This window comes from Gigantopelta aegis, chromosome 14, assembly GCF_016097555.1.
Source record: "Gigantopelta aegis isolate Gae_Host chromosome 14, Gae_host_genome, whole genome shotgun sequence".
NCBI lineage: Eukaryota > Metazoa > Mollusca > Gastropoda > Neomphalida > Peltospiridae > Gigantopelta > Gigantopelta aegis.
This window is the reverse complement of record NC_054712.1, coordinates 18,214,172-18,240,013: the sequence shown is the minus strand read 5'-3', so window position 1 is coordinate 18,240,013 and position 25,842 is coordinate 18,214,172. Positions and strand designations below refer to the sequence as shown.

Sequence of the window (25,842 nt, the reverse complement as noted above, 5' to 3'; positions counted from 1 at the left end):
AAACAGTGGTTGCAGAATCAGTCATAATAATTGGCCAATACAAATGGTGGTTGCAGAATTGGACATCATAAGCGGCCAATAGAAACAGTGGTTGCAGAATCAGACATCATAATCAGCCAGTAGAAACAGTGGTTTCAGAATCAGTCATCATAATTGGCCAATAGATATGGTGGTTGCAGAATTGGTCATCATAATCAACCAATAGAAATGGTGGTTGCAGAATTGATCATTATAATTGGCCAATACAATCAGTGGTTACTAAGATCAAAACCTATAATAGCTCCAGAACTCTTTTCTTTTTGATCGACCGTTCAAAATTGCGCCTAATTTCCTCAAAACAAAACGTGCACCTTTTCTCTTTGGCATATTAAATGCTCCATTCAAAATTCCATAGCACCAACCATGACCCAACCCCACCTGCTACTGATCTTGATCAGACTGCTGATGCTCCCTTGCACCTGCCAGTGCAGGCGGTCCCTCCTTTTCCCTCCCACCTTTCTGTCCATGACAGGTGTGCGCTACAACAGCTTGTTCTGAATGTGCACGTTAAACCCTATGACCTGACCTGACCAGTGGATACAAGATTAAAAAAACAAACTCACGTCTGCCTTCTCCTGGGTTGATTTCTTTACACAGTTTGTAAATGTCCTTCATACAGCTGTGCTTCAGAATAGGATCGACATTAATATCAATTTCCTCCTCCTGTATCAGTGCAGCTACCTCCTGAAAACAAGAACACAATTCAACTTATCCCACCTCTTCACAGAGTACCATCCATGCACACATGTTTTTGCAATCTTCTAGTGAAGAAAAAAAGCCTATTAATCACAGAAAGGTTTTACAAAATTACTGTAGTTAGGCAAGTATTTTATACATCCACATAAAGTCAGGACCACAAGACACATGTATGAAATTCAGAAAACAGAACGCTACCATTTGTATTTAACTGTAGGATTTAGCCAACAATCGCGACTACCCAATTTACAGTTTGACTGGATTTTTTAATTTATTATTATTATTACTGTAAAACAAACTTCACTGATCCAAACACTGAAGTGCTAGTGATCAATTTTATCTCTTAGATTTTACTGAGAATTTTCATCTTATCTTCATAACATTCTATTTTCATGTATTAAAATAAATCATGAATTTTCATATTCTGAAGGTGAATTCTTCCCTTTAAAATTACTTTGACCTAGTCTTCATTTCAGTTTGTGGTATGGTGCTGAATACAAGTCTAGGAATAGTTAAATTATGTTTTGTTTAACGACACCACTAGAGCACATTGATTTATTAATCATCTGCTATTGTTATGTCAAACATTTGGTAATTCTGACATACACGAGAGGAAACCCACTACTTTTTTCCATTAGTAGCAAGGGATCTTTTATATAGACCATCCCAAGCAGGATAGCACATACCAAAGGCTTTGATAAACCAGTCGTGGTGCACTGGCTAGAACGCGAAAAATAGCACTATGGGCTCAGCACTGATGGAAATCGATCCAAGACCAACCACGACCCTATGAGTCTAGAAATAGGGGTGATAAAATGCTGACTTAGATAAACACTGATGATTTAGATAATCACTGATGATTAAGACAACCACTGATGATTTAGATAAATATTGATAATTTAGATAATCACTGATGATTTAGATAAATATTGATAATTTAGATAATCACTGATGATTTAGATAAATATTGATAATTTAGATAATCACTGATGATTTAGATAAATATTGATAATTTAGTGTGGCTGGAGGTAGCCCAGTGGTAAAGCACTCACTTGATGTGCGGTCAGTTTGGGATCAATCCCCATCGGTGGGCCCATTGGGCTATTTCTCGTTTCAGCCAGTACACCACAACTGGTATATCGAAGGCCATGGTATGTGCTATACTGTCTGTGGGATGGTGCATATAAAAGATCACTTGCTACTAATGGAAAAATGTAGCAGGTTTCCTCTCCAAGACTATATGTCAAATAGCAAAATACTTGACATCCAATAGACAATGATTAATAAATCAATGTGCTCTAGTGGTGTCATTAAACAAAACTGATAAACACTGATGATTTAGATAAACATTTGATGATTTAGATAAACACTTGATGTTTAGATAAACATGGATGATGATTTAGATAAACACTGATGATGATTTAGATAAACACTGATGATGATTTAGATAAACATTGATGATTTAGATAAACACTTGATGACTTTAAATAAACACTGATGACTTTAGATAAACACTGATGATGATTTAGATAAACACTTGATGATTTAGATAAACACTGATGATGATTTAGATAAACACTGATGATTTAGATAAACACTGATGATGATTTAGATAAACACTGATGATGATTTAGATACACTGATGATGACTTAGATAAACACTGATGATGATTTAGATAAACACTGATGATGATTTAGATACACTGATGATGATTTATATAAACACTGATGATGATTTAGATAGACACTGATGATTTAGATAGACACTGATGATGAGTTAGATAGACACTTGATGATTTAGATAAACACTGATGATGATTTAGATAGACACTTGATGATGATTTAGATAAACACTGATGATGAATTAGATAGACACTTGATGATGATTTAGATAAACACTGATGATTTAGACACTTGATGATGATTTAGATAAACACTGATGATTTAGATACACTGATGATGATTTAGATAAACACTGATGATGATTTAGATACACTGATGATGATTTAGATACACTGATGATGATTTAGATAAACACTTGATGACTTAGATAAACACTGATGATGATTTAGATAAACACTTGATGATTTAGATAAACACTGATGATGATTTAGATAGACACTGATGATTTAGAGACACTTGATGATGATTTAGATAGACACTGATGATTTAGATAGACACTGATGATGATTTAGATAGACACTGATGATGATTTAGATATACACTGATGATTTAGATAGACACTGATGATGATTTAGATAGACACTTGATGATTTAGATAAACACTGATGATGATTTAGATAAGACACTTGATGATTTAGATAAACACTGATGATGAATTAGATAGACACTTGATGATGATTTAGATAAACACTGATGATGAATTAGATAAACATGGATGATTTAGATACACTTGATGATGATTTAGATACACTTGATGATGATTTAGATAGACGCTTGATGATGATTTAGATAGACACTTGATAATTTAAACACTTGATGATTTAGATAAACACTTGATGATTTAAACACTTGATGATTTAGATAAACACTGATGATTTAGATAAACAGTGATGATTTAGATAAACACTTGATGATTTAGATAAACACTTGATGATTTAGATAAACACTGATGATTTAGATAAACACTTGATGATTTAAACACTTGATGATTTAGATAAACACTGATGATTTAGATAAACACTGATGATTTAGATAAACACTTGATGATTTAGATCAACACTGATGATTTATATCAACAATGATGACTTGGTTAGACACTGATGATGATTTAGATAAACACTGATGATGATTTAGATAAACACTTGATGCCTTAGATAAACACTTGATGATTTAGATAAACACTGATGATGATTTAGATAAACACCGACGATTTAGATAAACGTTTGATGATTTAAATAAACACTAAGACTTTAGATAAACACTTGATGATTTAGATAAACACTTGATGGTTTAGATAACACTGATGCTTGAGATAAACACTTGATGATTTAGATAAACACTGATGCTTTAGATAAACACTTGATGATTTAGATAACACTGATGATGATTTAGATAAACATTGATGATTAAGAGCAACTAATGCCTTAGATAAACACTGATGATTCAGATAAACCCTGCACAGTGATGACTTACGGAGATGCATTTCTTGTTTGTGAGCTTCTTGCTGTAGAACATGGTCTTCAAACACTCCGCCACGCCCCCCACGTGTGCGTCCTTCATCTCCAGCTCGTTGTCACGGCCTTCGTACATCTCGTCACTGCACAGCTTTTTAATCTGAAGCAGAAAGTCACCAATTCACTGACAGTTTTAAAACGGTTCATTTCATTTAGGTTTTTTTTTTCAAACTGAAAAATGGTGGGGATTCACAAATTTAGTGGGTTTTTTCAAACTGAAAAAAAGTGGGGATTCACAAATTTCAGTCATTCAAAAGGCTAAAAAATAAAGAGTTCTACAAAACGTTGCATAATTAATTATCACATGGTAGTCATAGAAGAATGATTCATAAATTCTCTGACATGTTGAATGTCTCTGATAATTAACTATCAGTTTGCTTATTATCCTAAAGACCAAAACATAATTCAAGAAGAATAACTATGTATATATGTATTATATGTATATGAATATATGGTATCATATACTATGTTAAGCTTGTTATGTTATGGAAATGTGTGTATATTAGGCAAGTGATGAACTAAACAAAGATTATGACCAATTATTATATAATGAATATTTGTATTATTATTGATAGAAAACCGGTCACATGACCATCCGTAAATGGTGATAATGCCCTCATAATGCTCTCAACCAGTTCCTCCATCATGTCAGAGGATTGAGGAATAGTGTCATAATGCCCTCAACCCGTTCCTCCGACATGTCCGAGGATAGAGGGACGTCATGTCATAATGCCCTCAACCGGTTCCTCAGACATGTCAGAGGATCGAGGGACGTCATGTCACAATGCCCTCAACCGGTTCCTCAGACATGTCAGAGGATCGAGGGACGTCATGTCACAATGCCCTCAACCGGTTCCTCAGACATGTCAGAGGATCGAGGGATGTCATGTCACAATGCCCTCAACCGGTTCCTCAGACATGTCAGAGGATCGAGGGATGTCATGTCATAATGCCCTCAACCTGTTCCTCTGTCATGTCTTGAGGCACGTCATATCATAATAATTGCATTGCAGGGCATAACAAATTCTATGTACAGAATGTACAAAACCTACCTCCCATTTACACACAGCCTGTAGAACTGGTGCCATTCGGATATCTTCTGCTCCTGCCTCTACTGCTTGTGATATTTCAGCCGTGCATTCCAATGTCAGTCTCTGTAAAACGGTCAATAAATACACATCAGAGATTTTACACCAATGTCAATTACACCTGACACCAAAAATACATATCAGACTAATATTACACCATAAATACACATCAGACAAGTAGTGCACCATCAATACACATCAGACAAGTAGTACACCATAAATACACATTAGACAAGTAGTCACCATAAATACACATCAGACAAGTAGTCGCCATAAATACACATCACAGAAGTAGTCGCCATAATACACATCTGACAAGTAGTACACCATAAATACACATTAGACAAGTAGTACATCATAAATACACATTAGACAAGTAGTACACCATAAATACACATTAGACAAGTAGTACACCATAAATACACATTAGACAAGTAGTACACCATCAATACACATTAGACAAGTAGTACACCATAAATACACATTAGACAAGTAGTACACCATCAATACACATTAGACAAGTAGTACACCATCAATACACATTAGACAAGTAGTACACCATAAATACACATTAGACAAGTAGTACACCATCAATACACATTAGACAAGTACATGTAGTACACCATAAATACACATTAGACAAGTAGTACACCATAAATACACATCAGACAAGTAGTCACCATAAATACACATCAGAAAAGTAGTCGCCATAAATACACATCTGACAAGTAGTACACCATAAATACACATCAGACAAGTAGTCACCATAAATACACATCAGAGAAGTAGTCGCCATAAATACACATCACAGAAGTAGTCGCCATAATACACATTAGACAAGTAGTACACCATCAATACACATTAGACAAGTAGTACACCATAAATACACATTAGACAAGTAGTACACCATAAATACACATTAGACAAGTAGTACACCATCAATACACATTAGACAAGTAGTACACCATCAATACACATTAGACAAGTAGTACACCATCAATACACATTAGACAAGTAGTACACCATAAATACACATTAGACAAGTAGTACACCATAAATACACATTAGACAAGTAGTACACCATCAATACACATTAGACAAGTAGTACACCATAAATACACATTAGACAAGTAGTACACCATCAATACACATTAGACAAGTAGTACACCATAAATACACATTAGACAAGTAGTACACCATAAATACACATTAGACAAGTAGTACACCATCAATACACATTAGACAAGTACATGTAGTACACCATAAATACACATTAGACAAGTAGTACACCATAAATACACATCAGACAAGTAATCACCATAAATACACATCAGAGAAGTAGTCGCCATAAATACACATCTGACAAGTAGTACACCATAAATACACATCAGACAAGTAGTCACCATAAATACACATCAGAGAAGTAGTCGCCATAAATACACATCACAGAAGTAGTCGCCATAATACACATTAGACAAGTAGTACACCATCAATACACATTAGACAAGTAGTACACCATAAATACACATTAGACAAGTAGTACACCATAAATACACATTAGACAAGTAGTACACCATCAATACACATTAGACAAGTAGTACACCATAAATACACATTAGACAAGTAGTACACCATCAATACACATTAGACAAGTAGTATACCATAAATACACATTATACAAGTAGTACACCATCAATACACATTAGACAAGTAGTACACCATAAATACACATTAGACAAGTAGTACACCATAAATACACATTAGACAAGTAGTACACCATAAATACACATTAGACAAGTAGTACACTATCAATACACATTAGACAAGTACATGTAGTACACCATAAATACACATTAGACAAGTAGTACACCATAAATACACATCAGACAAGTAGTCACCATAAATACACATCAGAGAAGTAGTCGCCATAAATACACATCTGACAAGTAGTACACCATAAATACACATCAGACAAGTAGTCACCATAAATACACATCAGAGAAGTAGTCGCCATAAATACACATCTGACAAGTAGTACACCATAAATACACATCAGACAAGTAGTCACCATAAATACACATCAGACAAGTAGTCACCATAAATACACATCAGACAAGTAGTACACCATAAATACACATTAGACAAGTAGTCACCATAAATACACATCAGACAAGTAGTCACCATAAATACACATCAGACAAGTAGTCACCATAAATACACATCAGACAAGTTGTATACCATAAATACACATTAGACAAGTAGTCACCATAAATACACATCAGACAAGTACTGATTCACATTTTAAATCACAGAATGGAACTGAGGAGTCAGGACTTAACAAGTTTCAAAATTATGTTTTACATCTGATGCACTACTAACAATAAATGTTACAGAAATCAAACTAAGAAAGTTCGTGAATGAGTCCATTTTTGTAACTGTAAGTATAACAATACACAAGTGATGTATTATTTCTAGCCTGACTAGACTATTAATAAAGAGCCATTCCATTGTAATACTTAAGTCCCAGTCATTTGGTATGCTATATTATTATGAGAATGAAGACAAAAAGAGTTCTGGTTTATATGCACAGCGGTTACCGTAAAATTCATAAATAAAGTGCACTGTTTTATAAACCGTACCTTGCAATTCACAGTAAAAAAAGTAGTGGCTTATATGCCGAAAAATACGGTAGATATGTTTTTACTCTCTAATAATTTAATGCCATATGTTCAAAATGTGTTTTTTTGTTTTTTGGTTCTTTATTGCCAGCCCCTTGTTTACAATTAGAACAACACATGCCAAGGGTAAAACATGGGTTGTGTACATAAAAATAATAAAACAACATAATATAATACTTTAGGGTACTGGCTTCCAAACCCCACCCCACCCTGGAAATTTGAGGGAAAACGATTTCATACTCGGCATTTAAGAAAAAGAAAAATAATGAATGAGAAACAAAGCTATGTCAAGATATAAAAGAACTGGAAGAAAATGATTCCATGAACCAAAAACTTTTAGAAAAAAAAAAAATGAATTAGAGGAACTTAGGAAACTAAAGCTTAAAGGTCAAATGGATAGAAGATGGTGAAAAGCCAACAAAATATTTTTGCAATATGGAGTCTAGAAACTATCATAATAAATTAATTTCAAGATTAGGACTAAATAATGGAAAGGTAATTACAGACCAAAAACAAATTTTAATTGAGACTAAACAGTTTTATGAAAATTTATATTCTGCACCACATGATCAAAATGACAATGATATTATAGAGAAACTAAGTAATTATAATTTCAGAAAGTTAACTAATGAAGAAGCACAATCTCTAGAAGGGGAAATAAATTATACATAAGTTCTAAATTATTTAAAAAGTATGAAAAATTAAAAAAAACCTGGTTCCAATGGGTTCACTACAAAAAATTTCAAATTTTTCTGGACAGACTTAGGACACTACATAGTCCGATCGATAAATTATAGCTATTTTATTAAGGAAATGTCCAATACCCAAAAACTTGGTATTATAACATGTATACCTAAAACAAATAAACTGAAACAGTTGCTTAAAAATTGGAAACCAATATCATTGTTAAACTGTATATATAAAATGGCTACTGGTTGTATTGCTAACAGAATTAAAACAGTGCTAGATATACTAATAGACAAAGATCAAACTGGTTTTATTAAAGGCATATATATTGGGGAAAATATTCGTATTGTATATGATGTAATGAAGTACATCGAAATACATGAAATACCTGGTCTTTTAGTACTTGTAGATTTTGAAAAAGTGTTTGACTCATTATCTTGGACTTTTATTAATAAAGCATTAAATATATTTAATTTTAAATCATCTATAAAATGTTGGATAGAAACGTTTTACAAAAATTCAATGTCCAAAGTGCTACAAAATGGCTTTCTTTCAGAAGCATTTGAGCTACAAAGGGGATACAGACTCTGTTACTCTATATTTTTATAATATGTGCTGAAATTTTAAGTATTTTAGTGAGAAATAACAAAGGTATTAAAAGTATCACCATTGCTGACACTGAATATTTAATATCACAATATGCTGATCACACCACTTTCATTCTTGATGGATCTTCTGAGTCTCTGAACAATACAATGAGAGTATATACTTGATTATTACGCTGTAATTTCAGGCCTACAAATTAACTATATTAAGTCTAAAGCCATTTGGATAGGAAGTAAAAAATCTTCTAAAGATGTCTATCACCATACTAGCTGGAAATTAGAATGGGGTTTAAACCAATTTAGTTTGCTTGGTATAAATTTTACTTAAAATTTAAATGATATATTAGAATATAATTTTGATTCTAAAATGAAGCAAATTAAGAATCTGATTAAAATTTGGTCATTCAGGAAGCTTATAGTATTAGGTAGGGTAACAATTTTTAAAACATTAATAATACCCAAAATCACTTACCTCCTAATATCATTACCAACTCCACCAAAACAAACTATAGAAGATTTAAACAAAATGTTTTTCAAATTTATTTGGCAAAATAAGCCAGAAAAAATTAAACGAGAAATATTAACACAAGATTATAAATACGGTGGTATAAAAATGCCAAATATATATCATGTTATAACTTCTTTGAAATTAACCTGGATGAGAAGACTTTTTCTAAATGATACAAAGTGGGTTAATTTATTTAATTCTACAACAGGTCTAACTACAAAAGATCTTATCATCCATGGAGATTATTTCATTACACTAAAATGTGAAAGAATTCTAAATACATTTTGGAAAGATGTACTAATTAGTTGGGTTTTAATAAAGCAAAAACTAAATATTGAAAATAATGAAGATGTACAAGGATTAAATATCTGGTATAATACCAAAATATTGAAACATAATAAACCATTTTTTTTATATCAGTTATTTAAAGAAAGGGATTGTTTTTATAAATTACTTACTAGATGAAAGTGGAAAGATTTTAGACTTTCAGTCTTTTAAATACAGATATAATCTAAAAACTATTTTTTTGAATTATTTATCATTAGTAAATGCTGTAAAAGCTTTCTTACAGTCATTAAACAACAGTAACAACATGACATTCATTTCTGGAAAAAGACCTGTATTACCTTTTAAAATGAAAACTATGCTAAACAGAAACAGAGATATACAATGAACACTATTTTGAACAAAAAACACATTATACCAAAGTCACAAACAAAATATGCATCCAAAGGTTTAATGTTTGATTATCATATTTGGGAACAGTTTTATTCATTACCTTTCAAATATATAAAAGATACAACTTTGTTATGGTTTCAGTATCGATTGCTTCACAGAATTTTAGCTACAAATTCTTTCTTACATACATGTGTATGATCCACTATGTAGATTCAATAAAATGTAACTTTTGCAAAAATGCTCCTGAAACATTACAACACTTGTTTTATAATTGTCATAAAGTTAAAATTATATGGGAAGCATTACAAGAATGGATATCTGAACAACTGAAAATGAAAATTTTGCTAAATAAACATATAGTTATGTTTGGCATGATAAATGGTGAAATAAACCAAGTATATGTAGTTAACTGGTTAATAATTAATGTAAAATATCATATCTATTATATGAAAATACTGTCTTTTCTCTGTTAGATACCAAATGTCATTATTATTATATTAAAAACCCAATAAGAATCAGTTTTAAAGTTGACCTGTGTATCTAACGAATCTCTGCTTGAATTCTTTTCCTTATCTTCCCTTACCCTTTCCTTCTCTTCTCTCTTTGTTTTTTATTTTATTTCCTTTTGACCCTCATATTACAAGTTGGAAACTAATTGTATGAGGAAGCCTATATAGATTCATATTTGTAAACAGAAAATCTTAAACATCACATATAATATATATTTTTATAATTTTGTTTGTCATACTATTTGTAGATAACTTTTATGTGATACTGTAAGACAATAATTCAAGGCTCCCCAACCTTGACATTGCCTATGATCTGGGGTAATTAAAAAAAACTATAAAAAAACTTAATAATTAATAATAGCACGTTTTTAATGAAACATACAATTGTTTTGTTTAAATTTTATTACTGAAAGTAGTATTTTATATCGAAATATTATGATTAGAACCAGTGTAAAATGCAAACGTTTTCCGACTGAACACAGAAACTGGAGAAGTGTTATGAAATGTACCAATAAATGTTCACTTCGCCTATTTTTATCAAACTTCTCCCCATTCTTCTGGGAAGGGAGAAGTCACTTCTCCTACTCTTTCAATTCTAGATTAGGGCCTGTCTACATTTTGTGATTATGTCCCTCTTGAAATAATTTTCATATATCACTAGCTAAAGTTCATGACAAGCAAAAGTTATTTAACTCAGAACATAAATTTGATAATAACTGTTAACACATTTATTTTCTATTTTGAAGTAATACAATGCAAGAGTAATGTAACTGGTCACCAGACTCATTTTCTTTAGCCAACAAAGTACATTATTGATTTTATAAATTAGTTTTTTATTTATGAAATATTAGTTGAAGATAAAAATAAAATAAAGTTTAAAAATTAATAATTATAAATAATAATAATAATAATAATAATAATAATAATAAAATAGCATACATAATAAAATTAAATTAAATAAAATTACACTAAATTAAAAATAAAACACATTTTAAATTTTTTATGACTATTGAGTTTAATTTTAAGCATACCTTTTTTATCGATATATTTTTGGTCTTGTGGTTAATGTTGGGTTTTTTCCAGAAAATTTGTCGACACTGACAAATATAATTTTATATCACTGGTCACTAATTTTATCCAGATGAACATAAAACATATTTCACGACTTTAGTTACAATGTCTGGTTAGAAACTTATGAAAACAAATTTCAAGTTCAGGGCATCTAGATTATGGTAGCCCCACTCCCATGGCTAGTGATATTCAATGTTGGGCTAGTACAGGGCTTCTAGATTATGGTAGCCCCACTCCCATGGCTAGTGATATACAATGCTGGGCTAGTACAGGGCTTCTAGATTATGGTAGCACCACTCCCATGGCTAGTGATATTCAATGCTGGGCTAGTACAGGGCTTCTAGATTATGGTAGTCCCACTCCCATGGCTAGGGATATTCAATGTTGGGCTAGTACAGGGCTTCTAGATTATGATAGCCCCACTCCCATGGCTAGTGATATTCAATGTTGGGCTAGTACAGGGCGTCTAGATTATGGTAGCCCCACTCCCATGGCTAGTGATATTCAATGTTGGGCTAGTACAGGGCTTCTAGATTATGGTAGCCCCACTCCCATGGCTAGTGATATTCACTGTTGGGCTAGTACAGGGCTTCTAGATTATGGTAGCCCCACTCCCATGGCTAGTGATATTCAATGTTGGGCTAGTACAGGGCTTCTAGATTATGGTAGCCCCACTCCCATGGCTAGTGATATTCACTGTTGGGCTAGTACAGGGCTTCTAGATTATGGTAGCCCCACTCCCATGGCTAGTGATATTCAATGTTGGGCTAGTACAGGGCTTCTAGATTATGGTAGCCCCACTCCCATGGCTAGTGATATTCAATGCTGGGCTAGTACAGGGCTTCTAGATTATGGTAGTCCCACTCCCATGGCTAGTGATATTCAATGTTCGGCTAGTAAATAACTACTATTGCCATGCCCGACGGCTAGTGAATTTTTCTTGTCAAATGTTACAGTTAAGTGTATTTTGTAAATATAAATATTCTGCCCTCACTCCAACCCCCAATGTTAGTGTTTTTAAGTTCTATCTCCCTCTTTTGGTGACATATCTGATTATTACTATTATTTAGTAAAATTGTATTAACTTAAAGTAAAGTAGGGCTAGTGAATTTTTAATCGTGGCTAGTCAATTTTGAAAATCACTGATCCCATGGCTAGTGGATTTTATATAAATTCTAGAAGCCCTGAAGTCTGTAAACCCAAGCACTTCAGACAAACACTATACCAACTGAATTAATAATAAAGTGATGAAACTACAATTATTATTATTGGAACATAACACATATCTGGTAAAAGCCAATATTATTAATATTTAATTAATTTTATAAAACTTACCCTCACTGCAAATTGCTTTTTCAAACAGCTAATGACCTTGCCCTCCAGTTCAATGTCGTTTTTGTTATTATCAACGACAACTGCACAGAACTTTCCTATGTCCATCTCACAGGCCTTCTTTAGGGATGGGTTTAATCTGTAATCTGCAAACAATCAGACATAACTCTTCAGTGTCCGAAATAAGCACTTGTCCGTCTGTTCTGACATGTGAAAATTTACTCAGACAAGCCAAATGTACGGTACCTCAATGGCTGTCCAGTGCACAAGTAACAATGTTCAATGCAGTTTTATTTTGAGCAAACAAAAACATTGTCCTTGGATTTGAATTTTAAAAAATCACTTATTTAGACAGTGTGAAAGTGAAAGTATTGGCAGACAAGTTGATTTCTAAATGTACTTGTTCAGTGGTGATTTCTATCACATGACTGCTCTGCAACGTCCCCATTGACAGAAGTACTCTTTGACTTTATATTTGATTAGCCTTTTATTAATCTGTCTCAACTAGGTGGAGATCCATTTTTAATGTACATGTATGAAAATGTTTTTTAAAAATTGAGAAAATAAAAAGTTAAACTCTTAAAGGGACATACCCTAGTTTCAGCCCATGAAAATTAACACTAAGTTTAGTTAATCTACAAACCTGCAACACATTTGGATAAAGTTACAGTTGAGTGAAACATGAGTCTCTGATTTTGAAATGGTGAAATACCCTTTAAAAATAGACTAAAACTAGACTCCATAACTATTACCTCTCAGACGCACGTGTATTTTTAAAAAATATGAGAAATGCATTTTGTGATATTAAAAACACCAGAATGACCAAAAACATTTTGAATATTCTAAACAATAAAATTTAAGTAAAGTATGATTTCAGGTATCAAAAACGGCTTTAATAGTAAAAAATATGCCTTAGTGTTTAAAAACTAGGGTATGTCCCTTTAACCATGGGTGAATTCTTCAGGGTTATTCATAATTCGATCAATGTTTTACAATACATATAAAAATTTAACATTTTAATCATTTCCAAGACAATTTTCATTTTCTGTTCACATCAAGCAATTACTGACCAAAACCCCCTTAAAATGGAGGCTGGTATGAAGCCAAGACCACTGAATGAGAATGATAAGACACTTACTCCTTGGACTTACGCTCTACCACAGAATTCAATCTCAATCATCTTTCAGGCACCAACACAACAAGTCAAATTATAACAATTAATTCTGATTGTGAACTCAACTAACAGTCTCATATTATCAAATACATTACAAAACACCTTTCAAATATGACCCCAGTAAACACACTGACATCAGAATTAGATATAATGAACCAATCAAAAAAAGTATTACATACCGTGACTGTAAAGTCTGTCTTCTAATATTACATACCATGACTAAAATTTGTCTTCTAATATTACATACCGTGACTCTGTAAAACTTGTCTTCTAATATTACATACCATGACTCTGTAAAACCTGTCTTCTAATATTACATGTCGTGACTCTGTAAAACCTGTCTTCTAATATTACATACCATGACTCTGTAAAACCTGTCTTCTAATATTACATGTCGTGACTCTGTAAAACCTGTCTTCTAATATTACATACCATGACTCTGTAAAACCTGTCTTCTAATATTACATGTCGTGACTCTGTAAAACCTGTCTTCCAATATTACATACCGTGACTCTGTAAAACCTGTCTTCTAATATTACATACCGTGACTCTGTAAAACCTGTCTTCTCAGTATAACTTGTCTGCACTTGCTGTCAAACAAATGGTCATTTTTATGTTTCTTCAAGCATTCCAAAATCTCAGGTTCATCTTGCGTCTGGTCACAATGTTCCTGCACAAAAACAAATTTTTAACTGAAAATATCTATTCTAATGCAAAACGGACAATCCCATTCCCCAATGAAGGAAATATTTAGCTCAAATTTTTTAAGGGATTTTTCTTTCTTTTTTCTGAAAGAAGGCTGTGGGGTTTTTTCTTTTTACATTGAATTTCATTATTGTAATTTTTTAGTCTCATAGATCTTCTTCTTTCCTGGAATTCTAAAGATAAATATTTTACTAACAAAAAAACAAAACAAACTGATATTGACTTATTATTAAGTGAGCATTATATTAATTTAAAAATTTGTTCATTGTCAGTTTATAAATAAATGTTTAACTTCAATTCTTTGGAAAAACAACTGCTTCTTTTTACTGGCAGATAAATAAATAATACAAAAATAACAAATGCTCAAACAATGTTTATGATTTTCTGCTAAATATTGATATCATTAAATACTCCAAGGACTATTTTCACCACTGTCAGTGTAAGAGTGACCACATACCTCTATCATTCTTTTGCATGCAGAAAGCAAACCATAATCACCAATAGCAAATTCATCTTTCTGAAAAGCAAAACACAGTGTATGAGAAATAATTTAACATTACAGTGCTTCTTAAGGTCATCTAGGGTGTCTCTTTTTTACAGCGGAGGGGGGGGGGGGGGGAGGACGTGGCTCAGTGGTACAGCGCTCACTTGCTGTGCGGTTGGTTTGGGATCGATCCCTGTCAGTGGGCCCATTGGGCTATTTCTCGTTCAACCAGTGCACTACGACTGGTGTAACAAAGGCTGTGGTATGTGCTATCCTGTCTGTGGGATGGTGCATATAAAAGATCCCTTGCTGTTAATCGAAAAGAGTAGCCCATGAAATGGCGACAGCAGGTTTCCTCTCAATATCTATGCTTATAATCCAGGGGCCTAATTCATTAAACTCTCGCAACTTTGTGATATCGTGGTGCAAGGCTAAAAGACTTACAAAGAGGATGCTCTGTTGTCTAGCACTGTGCTACACTGAAATTTCACATGTCATTTTAATAGACTTTTTCTATGAATAACATAATGTTGCCTCTGTACTCTTTTTTTTGTTTTTGCATATATTAAATAATGTATGGATACATTTGTTTTTCTTCTTATTCATATGAACAAATAATTAATTACTGGGATACTCTTACCATGTCAATTAACACTAAATTCATCCTATAATTATTTTACTAAGAGAATGTCTTCATTTTATTCCCAAGTACTTACTTCACGTTTAAATAAAAGTTTGTGACAAACATTGTTTAGATTTCGTTGATGGCTCTTCAAACATTCCAATACCTAAAAACAAAAATCCATCAATAAAATGCAAAAATTAAAATATAATTTCTTTTTGACACAAAAATCAAGAATGTATGCACTACAACAAACCAAGTTTCATTAAAGTAGGGCTTACAGTGTGTCAACTCTAATGGTGAGATAAATGTGAACATTGAAGATGCCAGAAAAATAATACCTGTATCTCGCCCTTTTAACTTCATAAGGGTGCGACAGACATTCTCAAGCAACTTCCACTGCGTCAGTATACGAGACTGCCATCTAAACTAAGTTGTATTCAGATACATGATAAATATCTCAATCAAATAAATACAACAAAACCAATAGAATACTAAATATGTACAGTGTTTGTACACAGATATAGAAAATTTGAATATTGCAGTATATACACCATTTGTTTTTTTTTTGTTTTTTTTTAAACAAATCGGGACAATCTAATTATTTGATAAGCAACTTCAATATGAGCTTTTAGTTGTCCTTTGGTCAACCTACATAAATCTTTAAAACTGACTGATGTTTATGACACAAACTGCAATAAAATGAATCAAATATAACAGAGAGCAAGATTAAATGGACTTACAGCAGCATTTCCAGGAGTCACATGTCCACAATATTTCTGAATGTCTTCCGAACACTTTCCTTTCAGTTCGGGATCCAAGTTTATACTTTCGCCCTATAAAGAGTAAAGCACTCATTAGCTAAACATTACAAAAATGCTTCGAAAATAAGGTTACTACATATTGTATTCCATAACCTGCTATAGTTTAAATCAATAGTGTCATATAATAATTATGGTTAGAAGACGATCATTTTTGCTATCTTTACCTTAATATATAACCATCTTCAAATTAATAACATTAATAGAAAAAATTAAAACATATTAATCATTAAACACTATCCTGCCTTATTATATGTTATGTTTAATTTTATAACTTAAAGGTGTATGTTTTAACCGTCTTGTCAATTAATTAACGTACAGTGAAAGCCTTCAAAACCAGATACTCAGTAAATGAGAATTCCCTCAGAACGAAAGGAAATGTTTTATTTAACGACGCACTCAACACATTTTATTTACGGTTATATGGCGTCGGACATATGGTTACGGACCACATAGATACTGAGACAGGAAACCTGCTGTCGCCACTTCATGGGTTACTCTTTTCGATTAGCAGAAAGGGATCTTTTACATGCACCATCCCACAGACAGGATAGTACACACCACGACCATTGTTACACCAGTTGTGGAGCACTAGCTGGAACAAGAAATAGCTCAATGGGCCCTCAGAACGAACATTTATTTACTAGTTACAGCAGATGTGGTTTTCCTAACAAACATTGTACATGCTTTAAATTAGAAGTGAATTTCTAGACATAACCATTGACACAACGGTCTCTGAAAGTGCTTTGAATGAATGTTTGTTTTGGAGCATTCCACCTGTAACTGTATTGAATGAAGATGGCTTTACATCAGAAAGCTGTTCATGCCTGGTATGTGATAAGCTACATTCCACCTGTAACTGTATTGAATGTAGATGGCTTTACATCAAAGAGCTGTTCATGTCGGTGGTAAGCTACATTGCACCTTTAACTGTATTGAATGTACATGGCTTTATATCAAAGCGCTGTTTGTGTCTGGTGTGCGGTGGTTAGCTACATTCCACCTGTAACTGTATTGAATGTAGATGGCTTTACATCAAAGAGCTGTTCATGTCGGTGGTAAGCTACATTCCACCTGTAACTGTATTGAATGTACATGGCTTTATATCAAAGCGCTGTTTGTGTCTGGTGTGCGATGGTTAGCTACATTCCACCTGTAACTGTATTGAATGTAGATGGCTTTACATCAAAGAGCTGTTCATGTCGGTGGTAAGCTACATTCCACCTGTAACTGTATTGAATGTACATGGCTTTATATCAAAGCGCTGTTTGTGTCTGGTGTGCGATGGTTAGCTACATTCCACCTGTAACTGTATTGAATGTAGATGGCTTTACATCAGAAAGCTGTTCATGCCTGGTATGTGATAAGCTACATTCCACCTGTAACTGTATTGAATGTAGATGGCTTTATATCAAAGAGCTGTTCATGTCGGTGGTAAGCTACATTCCACCTGTAACTGTATTGAATGTACATGGCTTTATATCAAAGCGCTGTTTGTGTCTGGTGTGCGATGGTTAGCTACATTCCACCTGTAACTGTATTGAATGTAGATGGCTTTACATCAGAAAGCTGTTCATGCCTGGTATGTGATAAGCTACATTCCACCTGTAACTGTATTGAATGTAGATGGCTTTATATCAAAGAGCTGTTCATGTCGGTGGTAAGCTACATTCCACCTGTAACTGTATTGAATGTACATGGCTTTATATCAAAGCGCTGTTTGTGTCTGGTGTGCGATGGTTAGCTACATTCCACCTGTAACTGTATTGAATGTACATGGCTTTATATCAAAGCGCTGTTTGTGTCTGGTGTGCGATGGTTAGCTACATTCCACCTGTAACTGTATTGAATGTAGATGGCTTTACATCAAAGAGCTGTTCATGTCGGTGGTAAGCTACATTCCACCTGTAACTGTATTGAATGTACATGGCTTTATATCAAAGCGCTGTTTGTGTCTGGTGTGCGATGGTTAGCTACATTCCACCTGTAACTGTATTGAATGTAGATGGCTTTACATCAGAAAGCTGTTCATGCCTGGTATGTGATAAGCTACATTCCACCTGTAACTGTATTGAATGTAGATGGCTTTATATCAAAGAGCTGTTTGTGTCTGGTGTGCGATGGTTAGCTACATTCCACCTGTAACTGTATTGAATGTAGATGGCTTTATATCAAAGAGCTGTTCATGCCGGTGGTAAGCTACATTCCACCTGTAACTGTATTGAATGTAGATGGCTTTATATCAAAGAGCTGTTCATGTCGGTGGTAAGCTACATTCCACCTGTAACTGTATTGAATGTACATGGCTTTATATCAAAGCGCTGTTTGTGTCTAGTGTGCAGTGGTTAGCTACATTCCACCTGTAACTGTATTGAATGTAGATGGCTTTACATCAAAGAGCTGTTCATGTCGGTGGTAAGCTACATTCCACCTGTAACTGTATTGAATGTACATGGCTTTATATCAAAATGGTTAGCTACATTCCACCTGTAACTGTATTGAATGTAGATGGCTTTATATCAAAGCGCTGTTTGTGTCTAGTGTGCGGTGGTTAGCTACATTCCACCTGTAACTGTACTGAATGTACATGGCTTTATATCAAAGCGCTGTTTGTGTCTGGTGTGCGATGGTTAGCTACATTCCACCTGTAACTGTATTGAATGTAGATGGCTTTACATCAGAAAGCTGTTCATGCCTGGTATGTGATAAGCTACATTCCACCTGTAACTGTATTGAATGTAGATGGCTTTATATCAAAGAGCTGTTCATGTCGGTGGTAAGCTACATTGCACCTGTAACTGTATTGAATGTACATGGCTTTATATCAAAGCGCTGTTTGTGTCTGGTGTGCGATGGTTAGCTACATTCCACCTGTAACTGTATTGAATGTAGATGGCTTTACATCAGAAAGCTGTTCATGCCTGGTATGTGATAAGCTACATTCCACCTGTAACTGTATTGAATGTAGATGGCTTTATATCAAAGAGCTGTTCATGTCGGTGGTAAGCTACATTGCACCTGTAACTGTATTGAATGTACATGGCTTTATATCAAAGCGCTGTTTGTGTCTAGTGTGCAGTGGTTAGCTACATTCCACCTGTAACTGTATTGAATGTAGATGGCTTTACATCAAAGAGCTGTTCATGTCGGTGGTAAGCTACATTCCACCTGTAACTGTATTGAATGTACATGGCTTTATATCAAAGCGCTGTTTGTGTCTGGTGTGCAGTGGTTAGCTACATTCCACCTGTAACTGTATTGAATGTAGATGGCTTTATATCAAAGCGCTGTTTGTGTCTAGTGTGCGGTGGTTAGCTACATTCCACCTGTAACTGTATTGAATGTACATGGCTTTATATCAAAGCGCTGTTTGTGTCTAGTGTGCGGTGGTTAGCTACATTCCACCTGTAACTGTATTGAATGTACATGGCTTTATATCAAAGCGCTGTTTGTGTCTAGTGTGCAGTGGTTAGCTACATTCCACCTGTAACTGTATTGAATGTACATGGCTTTATATCAAAGCGCTGTTTGTGCTAGTGTGCAGTGGTTAGCTACATTCCACCTGTAACTGTATTGAATGTACATGGCTTTATATCAAAGCGCTGTTTGTGTCTAGTGTGCAGTGGTTAGCTACATTCCACCTGTAACTGTACTGAATGTAGATGGCTTTATATCAAAGCGCTGTTTGTGTCTAGTGTGCAGTGGTTAGCTACATTCCACCTGTAACTGTATTGAATGTACATGGCTTTATATCAAAGCGCTGTTTGTGTCTAGTGTGCAGTGGTTAGCTACATTCCACCTGTAACTGTATTGAATGTACATGGCTTTATATCAAAGCGCTGTTTGTGTCTAGTGTGCAGTGGTTGTCCACCTGTAACTGTATTGAATGTACATGGCTTTATATCAAAGCGCTGTTTGTGTCTAGTGTGCAGTGGTTAGCTACATTCCACCTGTAACTGTATTGAATGTAGATGGCTTTATATCAAAGCTACATTCCACCTGCTGTTTGAATGTACATGGCTTTATATCAAAGCGCTGTTTGTGTCGGTGGTTAGCTACATTCCACCTGTAACTGTATTGAATGTAGATGGCTTTATATCAAAGCGAATGTAGATGGCTTTATATCAAAGAGCTGTTCATGTCGGTGGTAAGCTACATTGCACCTGTAACTGTATTGAATGTACATGGCTTTATATCAAAGCGCTGTTTGTGTCTAGTGTGCAGTGGTTAGCTACATTCCACCTGTAACTGTATTGAATGTAGATGGCTTTATATCAAAGAGCTGTTCATGCCGGTGGTAAGCTACATTCCACCTGTAACTGTATTGAATGTACATGGCTTTATATCAAAATGGTTAGCTACATTCCACCTGTAACTGTATTGAATGTAGATGGCTTTATATCAAAGCGCTGTTTGTGTCTAGTGTGCGGTGGTTAGCTACATTCCACCTGTAACTGTACTGAATGTAGATGGCTTTATATCAAAGCGCTGTTTGTGTCTAGTGTGTATTGAATGTAGATGGGTGGTTAGCTACATTCCACCTGTAACTGTATTGAATGTAGATGGCTTTATATCAAAGCGCTGTTCATGTCTAGTGTATGTGGTAAGCTACATTCCACCTGTAACTGTATTGAATGTAGATGGCTTTACATCAGAAAGCTGTTCATGCCTGGTATGTGATAAGCTACATTCCACCTGTAACTGTATTGAATGTAGATGGCTTTACATCAGAAAGCTGTTCATGCCTGGTATGTGATAAGCTACATTCCACCTGTAACTGTATTGAATGTAGATGGCTTTACATCAAAGCGCTGGTATGTGATAAGCTACATTCCACCTGTAACTGTATTGAATGTAGATGGCTTTACATCAGAAAGCTGTTCATGCCTGGTATGTGATAAGCTACATTCCACCTGTAACTGTATTGAATGTAGATGGCTTTACATCAGAAAGCTGTTCATGCCTGGTATGTGATAAGCTACATTCCACCTGTAACTGTATTGAATGTAGATGGCTTTACATCAAAGCGCTGTTTGTGTCTGGTGTGCGATGGTTAGCTACATTCCACCTGTAACCGTATTGAAGGAAGGAAATGGTTTATTTAACAATGCACTCAACACATTTTATTTATGGTTATATGGCATCAGATATATGGTCAAGGACCACACAGATATTGAGGGAGGAAACCCGCTGTTGCCACTTCATGGGCTACTCTTTTCGATTAGCAGCAAGGGATCTTTTATATGCACCATCCCATAAACAGGATAACACATACCACAGCCTTTGATGTACCAGGTGTGGTATGTCTGGCTGTCCAGAGTGAGAAATAGGCCAATGGGTCCACTGACGGGGGTCGATCGCAAACCGACCGTGCATTAAGTGAACGCTTTACCACTGGGTTACGTCCTGCCCCTCTTGGCAACGAAGTTTGGCTTCCACAATATCAAAAACGATCTAAGAAACAAATTGCATGTTTGACTGTGTCTTGTGTGCGTGTGCATCTGTCTCTGTGCGTGTGTGTGTGTGTGTGCGTGTGCATGTGTGTGCATGCGTGTGTGCGTGTGCATGTGTGTGCATGCGTGTGTGCGTGCGTGCGTGCGTGCGTGTGCTTGCGTGTGCTTGCCCTGGTCGAGACTTACCCTTCTGGGGGTTTAAAACACTGCTTGCCCTGGTCGAGACTTACCCTTCTGGGGGTTTAAAACACTGCTTGCCCTGGTCGAGACTTACCCTTCTGGGGGTTTAAAACACTGCTTGCCCTGGTCAAGACTTACCCTTCTGGGGGTTTAAAACACTGCTTGCCCTGGTCGAGACTTACCCTTCTGGGGTTTAAAACACTGCTTGCCCTGGTCGAGACTTACCCTCCTGAGAACCTCAACACGCAGCTGACGCCGACATGCTTTCTCAATGCGGTGATCTTTATCCAACAATGTGTCGTTCCGCACGTGGGAACTCAAACAGGTAACAACTTCATACCTACAGGGGGAAAAAAGAAGATTAATCAAACAATGGCTTCACATGGAAAACAGGTTTCCAGTGAGACATGGTCTAAAACAAATAGCTATTAGCAAAGAGTAAACCTTTTTAATATCTACTTTCTGACAGTGCATATACCAGTCAAAGATGTTTAATGTACATCCTTTGCTTTAAAGTTCAGATTACATATTCTATTTTCTTTCCAAATTTAAGTGATCTATCAAAGTTACATTATGATAGTTTTACACAAAAATGGTTGATTGCAAAACTGCAGAATATGACGATTGAAGTAATTAAAAAATCCATTAACAATGATACTGGCTGTTGAAAAGAAAAAGTAAATGTTGAACTCTGATGTACAAAATGAATACCTGAGTTTGTTAATTTTAGTCTGGAATATTATTTGTATCATGATGAAAATCAGTCTAGACTTTGTAAAATACCATGGACAATGAAATGTCAATTCTTGGTTGATGATCCCCTGGAAACATGCTCCAAGAATTGTTTTGTTTAATATACAAAACACTCCTCGTGTTATATTGTTAATATAAGAATAATGCCCAGGAAATTGAGGTAATGCCCAGGAAATTGAGGTGATGCCCAGGAAATTGAGGTAATGTCCAGGAAATTGAGGTTTTTGTTTAACGACACCACTGAGCACATTGATTAATTAATCATCAGTTATTGGATGTCAAACATTTGGTAATTCTGACATATAGACATCAGAGGAAACCCGCTACATTTTTCCATTAGCAGCAAGGGATCTTTTATATGCATTTCCCCAGACAGGAAAGCACATACATTTGTACCACAACCTTTGACCAGTTGTGGTGCACTGATACGAACGAGAAAAAACCCCAATCAGTTGAATGGATACACCGAGGTGGTTCAATCCGCACAGGAAATTAAGGCGCAAAAAAACACAGAATCTCCTTGGCTACAAGTACAAAGTGAGACAAATCAAATATAAGACCCTTTGGTCAAATCAAATATGAGACCCACAGGTCCTTAACCTTCTGACTACTGAAGGCGAGATATCTCGCCCGACGTCACGTCAGTCGATATACTGTACACTGTATACAGAGCATTCCCCAATTCATATTTCCTGCCGTTTTGCACACTACACTCACCGGAAACGGAAATATAATTAAAGAAAAAAGATTTTTTTTCAAAATGGTGGCTTTTGTTTTGATTTTTTCAATTGAAAATACCTTGAAATTTTGAGTTCAAAAAGTGGTTTTCGGCAAGTATTTTCGCTTAACAACAATGGCGGCACGTTGCGGTCATTTTCAGGGATCGATAGCTGATTGTGACAGCTAATTTGATAATAAATTTGATCGTTTTACCAACAACGAAAATTACCAAATATTGCAATATGAATCTTAGTTCGGGTTTTAAAAAAAATTCTGGTCAGAAAACCACTGTTATCGGGAATAATGGACATAAATACTGGACAGCTGGCCACAAATGCCCGCAAGTAAACGCAACTTTTTAGATTTTTTGCCTAATTTTAATCACCATTAGCCGATCTAAAATAATAAAAATTACAAAAAAAGACATGAAAATAATACTTACCGATTAATATATGAACTTTATTTCATGTTTTTATAAAACATTTAAGTGAATATATGTGAGTAAAAATTATAAACTTGTACCCACTCAACGTGGTTTTTGTTAAAAATTAATCCAGTAGTCTAAAGGTTAAACTCAAAACTAGTTTTAAACACATCTTCTTTCAGGTTTTCATTTTCATGCTTATAACCAATTAAGCATCAAGCACACTGTCCTGGGCACACAACTCACCTATCAGGGCTGTCAGTTCCAGCCTATAGATTTTTAAAGCTATCTTAGCACTACGATATCGTAAAACCGTTGTAAGCTATGACATCACAACGTCACATGCCATAACCTACGACGGTTTCACAATATCGTAGCGCTAAGACAGGACGGAATGAAATGTTTTATTTAACAACGCACTCAACACATTTGTCGGACACAGATATTGAGGGAGGAAACCCACTGTCGCCACTTCATGGGCTACTCTTTTCGATTACCAGCAAGGGATCTTTTATATGCATCATCCCATAGACAGGATAGCACATATCACAGCATTTGGTGTACAAGTCGTGGTGCACTGGCTGGAGCGAGAAGTAGCCCAATGGGCCGTTAAGATAGTTTCTAAAATCTGGTCTCATGACAGTGGATTAATGGTTAGTTAACGGTAGGCTAGAGCAAGTATCAAGGTATGCATCCAGTATCTACCAGTCTTTAAGACGATGGATTAACCACTATGCCACAAAGGCTGGTCACACACTTTCTCCCTAAGCAAACTTTTAATTCATTAATTTTTCAGTGTAGTGTTTTCAGCCTGGGCTTAACAGCACTGACACATATCAAGCTATATGAATAGAGAATGGGTTGGCAGGACTGCATGTTGATTGTGGGATAAGAATAAACCAAATAAGTTCTAACTTTGTATTCTTGTCTTTGCAGAACCTCATCACAGACTTCTGACAGGCCTGCTTGAACTTGTGGTTGAATCGAAACTCTTTCAGAGATATCTGTTTGACAAATAAAACACACAACAGATTAACATTGGTCATCACATGACAAATCTGTTTGAATCAAAACTCTTTCAGAGATATCTGTTTAACAAATAAGGAAGGAAATGTTTTATTAAACGATGCACTCAATACATTTTATTTAGGGTTATAATAGCGTCGGACATATGGTTAAGGACCACACAGATATTGAGAGTGGAAACCCGCTGTCGCCACTTCATGGGCTACTCTTTTCGATTAGCAGCACGGGATCTTTTATATGCACCATCCCACAGATAGGATAACACATACCACGGCCTTTGATATACCAGTCGTGGTGCACTGGCTGGAGCAAGAAATGTTTAACAAATAAAACACACAACAGGTTAACATTCATCATCACATGACACATCTGTCGAATCGAAACTCTTTCAG

At 35.0% G+C, this 25,842-nt stretch overlaps 1 protein-coding gene across 1 annotated transcript in view; it reads right to left on the bottom strand.

Moving 5' to 3' along the window:
* The window catches only part of LOC121388835 (Golgi apparatus protein 1-like), a 73,792-nt gene that overhangs the window by 6,843 nt on the left and 41,107 nt on the right, over positions 1–25,842 (bottom strand). Inside the window, exons 14-23 of the mRNA XM_041520350.1 lie at positions 25,340–25,428; positions 22,753–22,867; positions 16,817–16,909; positions 16,168–16,239; positions 15,425–15,484; positions 14,806–14,932; positions 13,092–13,234; positions 4,985–5,086; positions 3,892–4,032; positions 603–723 (exon numbers count right to left, since the gene is read on the bottom strand). Of these exons, the coding sequence (XP_041376284.1) occupies positions 603–723; positions 3,892–4,032; positions 4,985–5,086; positions 13,092–13,234; positions 14,806–14,932; positions 15,425–15,484; positions 16,168–16,239; positions 16,817–16,909; positions 22,753–22,867; positions 25,340–25,428 (1,063 nt within the window). The remainder of the gene's footprint in view (positions 1–602; positions 724–3,891; positions 4,033–4,984; positions 5,087–13,091; positions 13,235–14,805; positions 14,933–15,424; positions 15,485–16,167; positions 16,240–16,816; positions 16,910–22,752; positions 22,868–25,339; positions 25,429–25,842) is intronic.